This window comes from Galendromus occidentalis, unplaced genomic scaffold, assembly GCF_000255335.2.
Source record: "Galendromus occidentalis unplaced genomic scaffold, Mocc_1.1 scf7180000076803, whole genome shotgun sequence".
Classification (NCBI taxonomy): domain Eukaryota; kingdom Metazoa; phylum Arthropoda; class Arachnida; order Mesostigmata; family Phytoseiidae; genus Galendromus; species Galendromus occidentalis.
The window spans coordinates 42,714-55,772 of NW_003804792.1; the positions used below are offsets into that span (position 1 = coordinate 42,714).

Below are 13,059 nucleotides of genomic sequence, written 5' to 3' on the forward strand. Positions count from 1 at the left end.
CTATCACTGCTCCGCTCTTTTGAAGGGGAGCGTTCCTCGGAACCGTATAAGGATCATTCGTTTCCGATTGACTTTTCCGGAGCTTTATAATTTGTCTAGGTGGACGTCGCTGCTCTATTCCACCGGAAGACCAGCGACGAGGCTTATCGGGAGAATGATGCCAACGAGGAGGACAATAATTGTCCATTCTAGAGCTCTGCATCGGAGGGCTCCTACTAGATTTAGAGCCATCCAGCTGGCCCCTTCTTGGGTCTTCTTTTATGTATTTAGCTTCTTGCTCCGTCCTCGTTGTCTCCAAGTAATGTCCACCAAGTTTCGGTCGTCAGCTGCCTGTGTATTAGTTTTACAAAGTTTCTGAACGTTCACGCACAACATGCGGGAGCGCCTGAGTCGAGCTGAAAGGAGTTCGTCCGGTGTTAGAGCCTCGAGCTCTGTCCGCTTCCGGACACATTCTGATGAAATGAACTTTTCGCTTAATTTATTCAGACCCAATTCATTACATCGACTAGAACGGAATCGAGACCGGGACAAATTGATCTTCGGGCTTATTGAAGTCCAGCGTATTCCAAGGGAATGAACGAAGGGTGTGGCGCACAGCCCGCTCGGGAACAGGCGGGAATTCAGAGAATGAGGCTCCCCGTGGAAGAATATCGAAGTAATAATTATTTTTATCGGAGATGGTTTTTAGGAGAATTCGACAGTCCGGGGGGCTTTTCGTCGCAGGAAACCTCAAAGTAGATGGTGATTCGTATAGAATCAACCGAGTCCAAGCTCAACGGTTCTTTCCGAGGTTCATTTTAGATGAATCGCCGGAGACTCGTTCCTTCGGCTCTGAGGGAAACAAGCAAAGACAAGCGACTTGGAACACCTGTAGCCAGAGAACGAATTCGATTCTCTTCCATGGCGGTCCGATACGGGAAACTCTCTCTGATGACTCTATGATTCGAATGCATAAACAACGCGGCTGTTTCGGTCTGAGGGAGAATCCCGTTTTGCATTCCGGAATGCTTTTCATGTGACCCCGCTGATAGGTACATGGAGGAGACGAGTTTCAAGGGAAAAAAGGAGAAGCTCCTTAGGGTTCTCTGTCGAAGTCTGCAGACTGTACGACCCTGACGGAGTTCCAGCTTCGGCCTCGGCGCGGGGAAATTCCCGATCGGCAACATTATTTCTCCAGCCGGGTGCCCTCGGACATTAACGGGGACATGAGTTAAATATTGAATCAGATGGCGAATTAATAAAAACATGGTCGCACCGGGGGCAATCTTTCCGAGCAAGCAATCGCTGCGATGCGAACATCGAAGCTCACATTCTACAATACACGATGCGCGATAGAGAAAACAAGTGATTTCGTGTTGCGAAACATTAACACAAGAAGACGCGCCGAACATATTATCAGCGTTATTTGAGGAATTCGACGTATTTGGAAGCTACATCAAAAACTCACAAGCGTCATATCGACGGAAAAGTTTCCATCGTCGTCAGTCGTTTTTGGAAATGAGGCAACAGCAATGCTTTGTGATGCGACGATTCGGCTCGAAGTGTTGGGGGCAGAGCCATCCGCGGCGAACACATGAAGTTTTTTAGGGTTCATTCGAGGCAGACTTCTATGGTCGGACACTCTTTTCACGAAGTTGCTGGCGGCGACAAAAATCTTGAACGAACTTTCCCTTAATGATGCGAACTTGTCAATATCTCGACGCCGCCGCCAATAGCAGCGGCCGGCGGACTCTTGTCGGATCGGTGCCGGCAGTAAACCTCAATTTAACATTTTTGTTCTCCTCTCATTTTCAGGCGGTGCTTCGCAACGCGTCGCTGGAATTGTTCAAAAATCGCGGTATCTACATCGGTGAAGTTCACGTGATCATCCCAAGGTCATGGGGCAACAAAGGCCAATGGGCACGCCAGCCCCTGCCGAAAATCGAGGCACCGACGTGGCAAACCCACCGTGACGCCGATATTCTGATCGAACGCGGCGAAGAATCCGTTTTCGGTGAGAACCCTTTCGTGGTCCAACATGGAGGTTGTGGAGTCCAGGGTCGACACATGGTCATACCGGACACTTTTCTACGTAATTACGTCAGCGAGCAGCATTACGAAAAATACGGGAAGCCGCGTAAGTACATTCCAAGATTTCGCACGATAAAACGAAGAATCCAAAGCGCTGTCGAGTTCCCCAATCCAAAAATGAGCATTGCTTGACGGGAGCCGAAAGTTTCCACGATGAAATCCGAATTCCGGAAAAATCGACTCCAAACTTCAAGGAGATTATTTACCCATCTATCAGGAATTTGAATAAATAATTGAGCTGGCGGAACGGATTCGACTAGCTCAGACTCAATTTGAGCGGATGGGCGACGCTGAGAACGGCACCTTCTGTTCACAGATCACGTGTTCATGCGCGAGTGGGCAGTCTATCGTTACGGGGTATTCAAAGAGCACGGTTTCCCGCGGGACCCTGTGTACCCGCTGTATCGAGCAAAGCCCGGAAGCCTCGATGGAAGTGATATCGAGCTGAACGTCTGCACGGAGCGACCAGTCTGGCCCCAGTTCAGGTAAGAACTTGACGATAGTTAGCGAGCATCTGGTAGGCTGAGAGGAATGTTTTTCCCTTGGACGAGCAGTGATTTCTCCACGGAAAAAAATCTGGAAACAGCTGCATTCCCCGAGTTCTCCGGAACGCGTGGAATAATTCAAGAACTTGTCGTCGTCGATGGTTGACACATCACAACGACTCTGGCTTCGACGCTGGCGCTGGAATTGTCGCCGCTCGTAGCCGCGGTGTTGAAAGCGAATCTGTCAATTGGGATTATGAGTGATGGTGATCGAAGTTCTGGTTGACGTTCTAATAATAGTTGGCGGCTCGTATTTTTTTCTGGCATGTCAATCTGTACGTGAGCTTGTAAACGAGTGCGTGAGTTTGTGCGCGTCTTTGTGCTTGAATGTGCTCTCATTCGTGAGTGATTCGGTGTGAAAAGTCTCCTCCATCGTCGTGGTCGACGTCTTTCGACGAAAGATCGCTTTTCTACTTTCCTCCTCGACTGGTCCCTGTTATGTTGTGGTCGTTGTTATGATAAATCGTGGAACAGCATATCCTGGAGCTAGCACTGCGAAGGTGTGAGGCGCTCCCTGGCTTGCAGGACCAAGCGATTGACCGAAAGACAGCCAAGCAATCAGAGACGATTCGCACGTGTGAACAAGAGGCTTGTCCATCAAATTCGATCGTCTCCTCTACGCATAGACAATGAATGCCACGTATTGCCGATGGGTCTGTCAGGCAACGAGTCCCGTCAGACAGTCAGCAGACTTCTTAAGCGGTTCGAGCCAGCACTCAGCCATCCGATCATGCACGCAGCGTCCCAGCAAGCTCGACAACGAATCTCTTTGGATCTGGAGTTCGGACTCGGGCTCCAGGGGGCGACGAGACCTATGAAAATGAGCTGGAACTTTCTTAAAAACGAGTAATCATGATCCCTTGCACGAAATTCGGTGATCAAACAGCCTTTCGTTTGTTTGCTTTAGCATAGATGTTGATTTTCCCCCTCGCGCTCCGACAGTTTTTCGCGACCATTTCTGGTGGACGCTGTTGAGTTCATTTGATGAATGACGGAGAGCTCTCGGTCGTCCGATGTGGAGGGAGAGGAAGGAGCGTGAATGGGAACCGGTTCATCGCGACTGCCGTCTTCGCATGGATTGAATGAATAACACTGTCAATCCCACCGCGATCCTTAATTTAGATACGCTTCTTTTCTGATCAAAATCGTATGCAGTCCGAGCGAGGAAGGATTGGAGATGCAGCCAGCGACGTCGAAGCAGTCGGGGGAAGGCGGGACGAGGCGTGCTGGCGACGCGATAATTGCAGTGTCGTTGGATCTCTTCCACAATTATTAGTCAATAGAATTACCTCGTCGCGCCGCCGCCGGGTGCTTTCATCGTCTTTCTGTCGGTCGGCGGATTCGCTGATCGGTCGCTCGATCGTCGAGAAGCGTCAGTCAAGCCACCACCTTCAGCTCGTTGGGATTCTCTGATGATGTCGCGATGACTCGACGATGTCACCGTATCGTGTCGCAGCGCCGCAACGCTCCGATTCAGCCCGCGGTGAAGACGATGCTGATGTTGATTGCGGGCTCGTTGATTGGTCGCCAGACTGCTTGAGTTGCCCTATTGATCACTGAGAACGAATGGGATAATTTGCTTCGCCTCGCGCCCGCTCCGGTCCGACCCATCGCTAAAGTGACACTCACGCCCATTTAGCTCAATTCCATTGAAATATATCTTCCCAAGAAAATAGAACGGAGAAGAGAGACGACGGAGCGATTAATTCACATTAATCCGCGAGACTGATCTCGGTGTCGGCGACTTCCGGCCACGGTCTCCGATTCGGTGACCTCAGCATTGCCACGATGGGGAGAACTGGTATGGACTTCCCAAACGCCTTTAGATTCACCAATTTATAATTCCCGCTCGCGGTTCCTCTTGATTCCATTTGGGAAGTTTTCACCCAAAAAATTGCTCTCAACGCTTCGGGTGAGACAAGTCCCTCTGTTGACTCCCGTCGATTATGAGAGTTTTGTTCAAATACAGCCGGAGCAGAAGGTTTAATATAAGGAATAAAGAATAGAGAGCACACAGTGTAGTATTGTTTGTGCTCGATCCGCTAGCATAGCCAGATGTGGTCTAGCCAGAATTCACCATAAATCTTCCCTCCTGCTGAGGAAAACTGTTTTCTACAAACAAGCCCATCAACGCGAGTTTACCCTCCGCTCTCCATGCACGCCTGCACCCCGTGACTGGACTGTTGGGTCTTCTTGATCCTTCACAAAGTATTAAGGCAGAACAACATCCAGAGCCCGGAGCAGCGGATCTCCTCGAGCAACAACAGCGCCGTCTAATTGTAGTGCGCTTTCATTTTTCCCTCACGCATTTTCTTTCCAATGCGTTCCCACACAAGCGAGCAGAGAGGACCAGCTGTCTTGTCGGCGACTTTCCCTCATTTAATTCCTTGTGTCTTCATTCATTTTCGTTCTCTGTGACGCATGGAAGTCAAAGTCGGCACGGATCCCCTCCGACGTCTACTCGGCAGCTTGGACATCGCCCCCCCCCGCCCCCCTCCCTTCGGGCGGTGTACATAATATGAATTGATCCATCGCAATTCTCAATTGGCAATTCTTGCAAGTCAAGGTTGAAGATAGGTCAGTTGTCGCGCGATTGATTCTAGGACTTATTCTGCCTCGGAGTAGAATCGATAGGGTGCCTAATGGACCTGAGTTCCGCTAAGTCAAGCGCACGGCGATGAGGGCGGTTTCGAGCACTTGGCAATCTCGTCGATCTCGCGGAGTGGACGTATGTAGGTTTTCCGCTGTAGTGAATATTTGTTTCCATGGTGCCCTGGCGTGGGGAATCGGGAAGAGTACTCCAGGAATGGCCTGTTTCCAAGCGCATTCGGGGGCGAATTGAATCATTTGAGATGATATGTTGGAAGGCGGCAGATTCGCGCCTCCCTCGGCCGGTCCGGGATCACGGCTGGGCGATGAATCCCAAACGACGAGTCCGAAACCGGACACATGCTCATTGTTTCGGGGCCGTCTCGTCCCTCTAACCACCCCTGACGTTTCCCGTCGATCATTTGTTCATATTTTTGGTCTAGATCTTGGGGGCATGAATTACCGCCGTGAGCCTTAAGTGATCAAACAACGTTGAGCTCGAAGATGTACTCCGTTCCTTGGTGGGCTTCAAACGTTGGCTCCGTGCTAGGCCTTCTTCCGCCCGTCGGCAGACGCATCATCATGAACTCGAAATCGGTCTGTTGGCTTCGAGGAACCATTCTGAGCGATGTCTCCCCATTCGCTCAAGCAAATAGTTCGCCGTACGAAGAGGAGATACAGACTCCCCGGATCGTGCGACTAACTAATCGATCAACGAATCAACTGACCGCGAAACAAATAAACTCGACACGGATGCCGGCGGCGACTTTGATTGGCAGAATCAGATACAAAACCCCACAATGCGGAGTGAATCCAGACAGATCTGCGTCTGCCTGAATGAATTGATCGCTGAATTATTCAATGACTGTCTGGAAACGGGATGAATAGAGATAGGCAGATGGGAAGATGGTCCTCCTTCTCGGCGGACCGGCCGAGCAGACGAGTGACCGACCATTCAAGTAGAAGGAGCGCCATCGAGATCCACGCGTGAGAACCGTCTCAAGGATGTTTATCTCTTGAATGCTCCGATTATTCATTGGGAACCATTACGCGAAATTAATATGAGAGATCAAGAAGAGAAGGCGACTGAAGGAAACAGAGCCACCCACTCGCGCCTCCTCGAGTCGTATCACCGGGCGAAGAATCTCTCGGCACATGGCGTCCACGGAGAGTCCTCGATATCTTTAACCTTACCAGCACAGCTCCGTTGCGCCCACTCGGTTCTGATGACGACAGTGCGAGTTTCTCGATGCGCGGGATTTCTCCGAAATCATGAGGACTGCCAAACTCCGAGTCCTGTTCGAATAACAGCTCCCCGAAGAATCGTGTCTCCTCCTTTTAACACGTTCATATGTGAATTCGGAACGAAAATCAGAAATTTCGGAAATCGCCGTTGGGGCAGAGAAATGGGGCGAGAATGATCGATCAGACGCTTCGCAGAGTGAATGCCTCAATCAACGAAAAAACTCACTGATTTGCCCTCCGACGAGAGAGTTCTCTCGCATTTTTCTCCCCAGTTCTCTGTTCGCTCTGCGCTGCTATTCCCGAGCGATTTCCCCGTGTCTTCTTCATCCGTGGTCAGCTCACATAAATTTGTTTTGTTGGTGATGAGCTAGCGTTTATTAAGATGTCATCCATCTCCAACGATTGACGTACGGCAAAATGCGACATCGACTGAAGATTGTTGCCGTGGGCTCCAGCGACGACCGCGACGATGAAAATGAACCAAGAGATCGATGACGAACGAGGCACCACCAAAAATTATTAACTACTGCCTACGTATATCTCTCCTGTCACTATGTACTACTATTGCCGCTTTCGGCTCTTTTCAGAAACGGAAACGGTGTCGCCTGCAATGCGACCATCAACCTTATGAACGGTCTGCCGATGGATCAGGACTGCATCCCCGTCTACTCGATCCACGACAAGGTAGAATCGTCGATCATGAGCGGAATACCGTCAGCAACTCATTTCTGCGGAGGACACCATCACCACGACCGGACTTTGCCCACCAAACAAAATGTCATGTGCAACGAACGCTCATCCACCGAAATTATTGAGCAACACGAGGATTTCTACCGGCGAGCTCGCAAGTGAGTCTATGATCTGATCATTATTTTTCTTCAGACTTCGGGATCATAAATTCGATTCAGATATTCTTTCTGAAAATCGTCATTCCGATGAGAAATACCTGGATGATGGTCGCGCAGAAAAAAAGAGGATCGGATTTCGATCTGGCGCAGCGTCCTAATCGGAGCTTCTATTTTCCCCAGTGGTTTGCAAGGAAGGACGCGGTTCATCTTTGTGCAGGAGAAAGCCCAAGTCATGACCGTACTCATCCAAATTTCAGAAGCAACACTGCAACACGTAAGTAGTCGGTCGAACAGAGCCGCGGCCTCCACGTGGCTCCGGTCAGGATCCGAAATCAAATGTCGTCGATCAATGAATGGCCACTGCAACCGATTATCGTATTGCTCATTTTTTTCGATGTCGTATCCGTTCCGCCGCTCTCGAAAGCAGCGTCAATCACGCTCTGCATCAGATCGAAAAAATATCGGCAAAATACTCAGTTCCTCGATTTCTGATCTCCTGATGCTATTTTCGGATTAGGAGAGTTTGTGTACAAACCTATTATTAGAATTTTATTCCTCGAAAACGGGCGCAGTTGACAAAAAAAACAGAGTAACTCGTGTAGAATCGTATCCATTCGCTCGCAGGGCGGCCGGTTATTTTATTTCTGCTCAATCCATTAGCGATCGAATCGAACTCGTGGGCCGAGTGAGCGAGTGAGTGCGTGAGCGAGTAGCCGCGAGCACTAACCAAGGTTCCGTGCGCTTACAGCAACGTCGATATTACATCCTGCGAGCACTCGAACAGTTCATGACGTACGATGCTCCGAAGGACATGCAAATATCAATCGTCACTTACGGCGAAGCCGAGGCCGAAATAGGGCTCCGAAGAGCCCCAGCCTCCGAGGACAACGTGAAAAAAGCAGTCGCGACACTGTTATTGAACGCCGACATCGAGCCGGGACAAAACTCTTCTCTTGCCGAGGGTCTCAAGCTCGCTCTTGAGGTTTGTATGGAGCAGATATCCCGGCCCTTCCAGCAACATTGAAGATCACGGAAGTTCCGTTCAGTCGATATCCGATACGGATGTCGACGTGATGTGTTACATTCAAGAAAATCGACCGATAACAATTCTCCCGAGAAACAACCACTCGGAGAGATAGTCTCGAATCAGTCGTCGGTTCTCCGCGATTATCGTCGGTCGATCGCGAGAAAGTTCTCAAATTCTCTTCCTGAGTTCACTATCGGACGATCTTAATTGAGCAGAGCATGGTCGACACACTATTTCCCAGCATGAAAACAGCTACGCAGAGATTTGAGCATTAGCGCACGGAGAAAGTCCAGGTGGGCCGTCCCCGGACTCGAGCTAGGGTCTGCTGACCCGGTGGCCACGGGGCCCGCCGCCCGGTCCGCCCCGGACGGATAGTCATGCAGTCGGCCGACTCCGTCGTTGTCTCTCATGCCTTCCCTCTGGTCCGCTCGTTTTTTTCCTTGAATCCCTTGATGATACGATATTACTCTCTTCTTCAGGCTCTCAACGACACTTCGGAGCTTATGGAACGAATCCCCCCGAGCAGTTTTACCCAGAGGGTGGTAGTTATCGGAGATGGTCATCTCGACAAAAACCTCGAGGACATCGTCCGGCATAACTACGAGTATCAGGACATTCGAGTCGATTCGATTATTTTCCCGTCGCCTTCGAACGATCTCAAAAAACTCAACACTCTCGACAAGTTTGTTGCACGCACCGGCGGCCGCACGGTCGCTATCAACGACGTGTCCATCGACGACTCGGTGACGGTGACCGCGCTCCAGGTGTTGTACGATGCACTCTACTCGTTCGCCTACGGCAGTCTATCCGGACAGGAGGAAATGAATTACGCCGATATCGAGCTGAGAGAGTTCCACGGAAAAGAGCAGCACGACATCAACTTCGATTTCTACGTCGACCCCTCACTTAACCGGGACCTTCGAGTGAGACTTATCGGACATGATTACGGCCTTGATAAAGCGTGGACCGTTTCTTCGAGGGACTTGAAGCTCTCGGCGCCGGACGAGAACGACCGGAAGGTCTACACGACCAAGGACTACAAATTCCTTTTCACTGACGGCCGCTTCTGGTATTACGAGTTCAGGATACCGGACCCGGCGCCCGGTCATTGGAAACTCGAGGCCAAGGCACGCAAGGACACGAAGCAGCCAATTATCGTGACAGCGGCTGCTAAGCCTTCGAAAGAAGAGGAACCGATCCTGCTCGACGCATGGATCTCTCAACCGAGTTTCAACGTGAGTTCCGAGAATTAATATCTGATTCTCTCTCGGAAACACTGATGGTTTTACCTCGAGAAGGGAAAACCATCAGATCGAAATCACTGCCTTCTTTAGATGTTCCATTAGGAGCTTTTGAAATCTACGTGGTTGAGGGTCTGACAGAAAAGCGGGAAACGCGACGGCAACAATCGGGAAAAAATTGCGAGTGAGGGACACGGCCAGCTTCAGAGTGAACGACAGCGACGTAGAACGAATGGAGCCTCTCGGGAGAAAAGAATAATAAAGAAATTAGAAGGCAGAGAAGCGGCGAAACGAGGAGAGGCAGGCGCGCAAGAAAATTACGACGACGAGAGAAAAATGAGTAAAAAGGAGCGAAAAGAGTTCAGACGAAGGGCGAACAAGAAAGGGACGAAAAAAGGGATATGGCGTCAAGGGAAGCAAAATTAGAGGGTCTACGGAGCGGAGAAAGAACGCGGGTAAAAAAACGCAAGGGGAAGGGCCACTGTTCACTTTTTTCCGCCGTCTGCTCCTTTCAGACTCTTGATATTCAACAGACTACTTCATGGAAACTTTTTTCCGGAACTTTCGAAGTATCGCATCTCACTCAGCTTGAGATGCTCGCGGTTACGTCGACGCTTTTCCTAGAGCCTTCAACGTCGAATCCGGTGCGGAGAATGGCCTCTTTCCTTCCGGAGGGGTTTTCCGGGAAATGTTAGAAGACTCCGGAGTCTTCGCCGGAATCACGGATCTGAAGGGGAGAGCACAGCTCGGGAAGACTTGGGAATCGATGGAGACATGGGGTGGGAAGAATTCGGGGGTGTCAGGGAGATTGCGTGAATTTAGGGGAGCGAACGCAAAATGCCCAGGGGGCCGATTGTTGGGTGGGTGGTAGGGAAGTTGGGGAGTTGGTATGCTTGGGTGGGTGGTTGCGTATTTTGAAGCAATCCTTCCAGCGCGAGGTTCAGGCTATCTTTTTTGCACTGCAGCAGCTCTCCTAATAGAATGAAAGCCTCCTTGAGTAACGGGCGCATTGCGTCAGTGATTTATCGTCGGTTAGTTAGATGGTCGGTGGGTTGCTCGCTCGTTCAGTGGGTCGTGTGAAGCGATGCAAGCGGGATCTAAGCCAGCTTATTAATGATTTCCTTCTCGAATAATTGAAGGTGAGTCTACGCAATGAAGGTCTGATCGTGTACGCCAAGCTCAGTAAGGGCAGCAGACCTGTGGTCGACGCGAAGGTCGTCGCCAAAATAACTCCGGTCTCCGATCAGAGCGAAACTCAACTGTGCGTTGAACTCAAGGATAACGGCGCAGGAGACCCGGACATCACGAAGGACGACGGTATCTACTCGAGATATATCGAGGGCATTAAGAATATCGGTAGACACACACTCGTTGTCGAGGCCAAGAGCGACGGGAACGCTGCTCTTCTGCGCAGTGCCACCGTGCCAGGTGAGAATTCCTTCCGAACTCCGAGGACGACCCGATCGCTTGCGGACTTTTCGAGTTTTCCCAGGCGACCGTCCGGAGAGACATCGTCGCTCCTCATGCCGTTGGCTGATTTTGATTCCTTTCCCATCAGCTCCCATCATTATCAGATTTCCTGCGATTTATTCGTTCTATGACTCCATTTCCGGCGTCGAATCATGGAGGTCATTCAAGTTTCCCCCGGGAATAATCCATGGGACCCACTCACCGGAGGTATTTCATTTCAGACGATACCGTTCCCCACACTCCGTGTTGTGGTAGTGCCGTCGTGCGGACAGCCTCCAACGCTACGAAGCCGTTCGCGCGTCGGATGCACTACGGCTCGTTTTTCGTGACGAAAATTTCCCGTGAGCAAAGAGACGGAGAGATTCGCGCGCCTTGGGCAGCCCCGGGTCGCGTGGCCGACCTCCGCGTAGTCTATCTGCAGTCCAATCCGTCCGGCGTGAGCCTAGCTTGGACCGCAACGGGAAATGTGAAAGATCACGGAAAAGCCAGCTCGTACGTCATAAAGAAATTCGAAAACCGCGACGACGCCGTCGCGCAATTCGACGTGCGAGGACAAGAGATCAGCCATTGGGAAATGGAAGGAAGTCCTCCGATACCAAAGGAGGCCGGCGCCATGGAGCAAGTCTTCATCAAAACCATGAATCAGGTGCCGGTGTATTTTGCTATTAAGGTGAACAACAGCTACGGGACGCTGTCTGCCGTCTCGAACATCGTTGTGGTCAGCGTCATGCCACCGGCCACAACGACGAGCAGCAGTAGCAGCAGCTCCACGCTGTGGAATCAAGGCCAAAGAACCACTCAGGGAGGAGGTGGAGGAGGAGGTGGCGGCAATGGGGGAGGAGGAGACTACTCGAACGAGGAGGGCTCGACCGACGAGAGAGAAGCGCGAATTCAGCCGGGTCAGTTCGCTCTTATCATCACTATTCCACTTGTTGTGTTGGTTTTGGGAGTCTGCGTTCTGATTGTAATTGTCGCTCGTCGAAGAAGGGATCCCTTGGAGAAGAAACCTTCATCCGATAACAACAAGAACGGTGAACTCGATACCCCGAAAAGCGGCACGCTCTCCAAGGACGGGAGCACAAGGCAAGAAAGTCCTGTACTCCAAAGTCCCAAGGAAGGCATGACCCCGATGGGGGTCGAAATCGTTCACCAAACCCAACAATCAGGCCTTTCGCCGATAAACAGCTGGCCGGCCGAGGTTCTTCTGGACCACTACGGCAAAGTGCAAGAAGCGAAGCAGAGGAACGAGCTGCCACCCGTTCTGAGTTTGAATCCGCACTCTCACGACGAGTCGTTACACTCCTCGAACCCGAGTCTGTACAGCACAATGGACCCCTTCAGAAGAAACACCGGACAACCCGTAGTTTATTCCCCGTATTACGGGAATCCACCCATTGTCACACCGATGGGTGTTCATGTTTCGCGCAACATCACGCAAGTCTAGTTGGTTGAATAGTTGGTTAAGTGACGATCACCTCACCCGTACAGAATTCATACTTGATCCTGTATAGCAGCTCCTCCGGTAGGTTGGCTCGTCGGTCGGAGAGGAGTTCGCAGCAATACGACTGGTTAATTTGTCGACGGCCTCCGTTTTTTGCCGGAGAAAATATTCGAGCGGAACTGTGAAAATTCTCAGAGATTGAACCTCAGAAGGTCTTCCATGAACGTATTTATTTCTAACTCTCAGAAGCGGATCAGCCCAATGATTTGAGTTTGATTGATCCTCTGGGAAGTCAACCTCACAAGGACGCCTGTAGCGGTCCGAATGAATGAATGAATGGATCGTTTGAAAAAACACGGAGATCTCTGGGAGATTTATCGATTTGATCTTGATTGATTTTTTGAATATCTGCGTTATTTATAGCTGAGAATGCGGGACGGCTCTCTGATTCCTCGTTGAAATTCATGACAAGGATTCCGATGATCCTTCGAGGAGTAGATTGCACGTCGCGATTGCGCGTGTTTGACCAAAAAGAGACAAATCTGACTGAGTGGCTTCATGACCTTCTCGTGCGTAGACAATC

The 13,059-nt window shown here is 50.7% G+C and overlaps 1 protein-coding gene across 1 annotated transcript in view; it reads left to right on the top strand.

Moving 5' to 3' along the window:
• Nucleotides 1-12,479, top strand: part of LOC100898252 (calcium-activated chloride channel regulator 3A-1-like) — a 43,535-nt gene extending 31,056 nt beyond the window's left edge. The window contains exons 2-9 of the mRNA XM_003740174.2: nt 1,795-2,116; nt 2,387-2,555; nt 7,037-7,297; nt 7,478-7,571; nt 8,046-8,279; nt 8,804-9,559; nt 10,705-10,993; nt 11,257-12,479. Coding sequence (XP_003740222.2) covers nt 1,795-2,116; nt 2,387-2,555; nt 7,037-7,297; nt 7,478-7,571; nt 8,046-8,279; nt 8,804-9,559; nt 10,705-10,993; nt 11,257-12,479 — 3,348 coding nt within the window. The remainder of the gene's footprint in view (nt 1-1,794; nt 2,117-2,386; nt 2,556-7,036; nt 7,298-7,477; nt 7,572-8,045; nt 8,280-8,803; nt 9,560-10,704; nt 10,994-11,256) is intronic.
• The last annotated feature ends 580 nt before the right edge of the window (nt 12,480-13,059 follow it).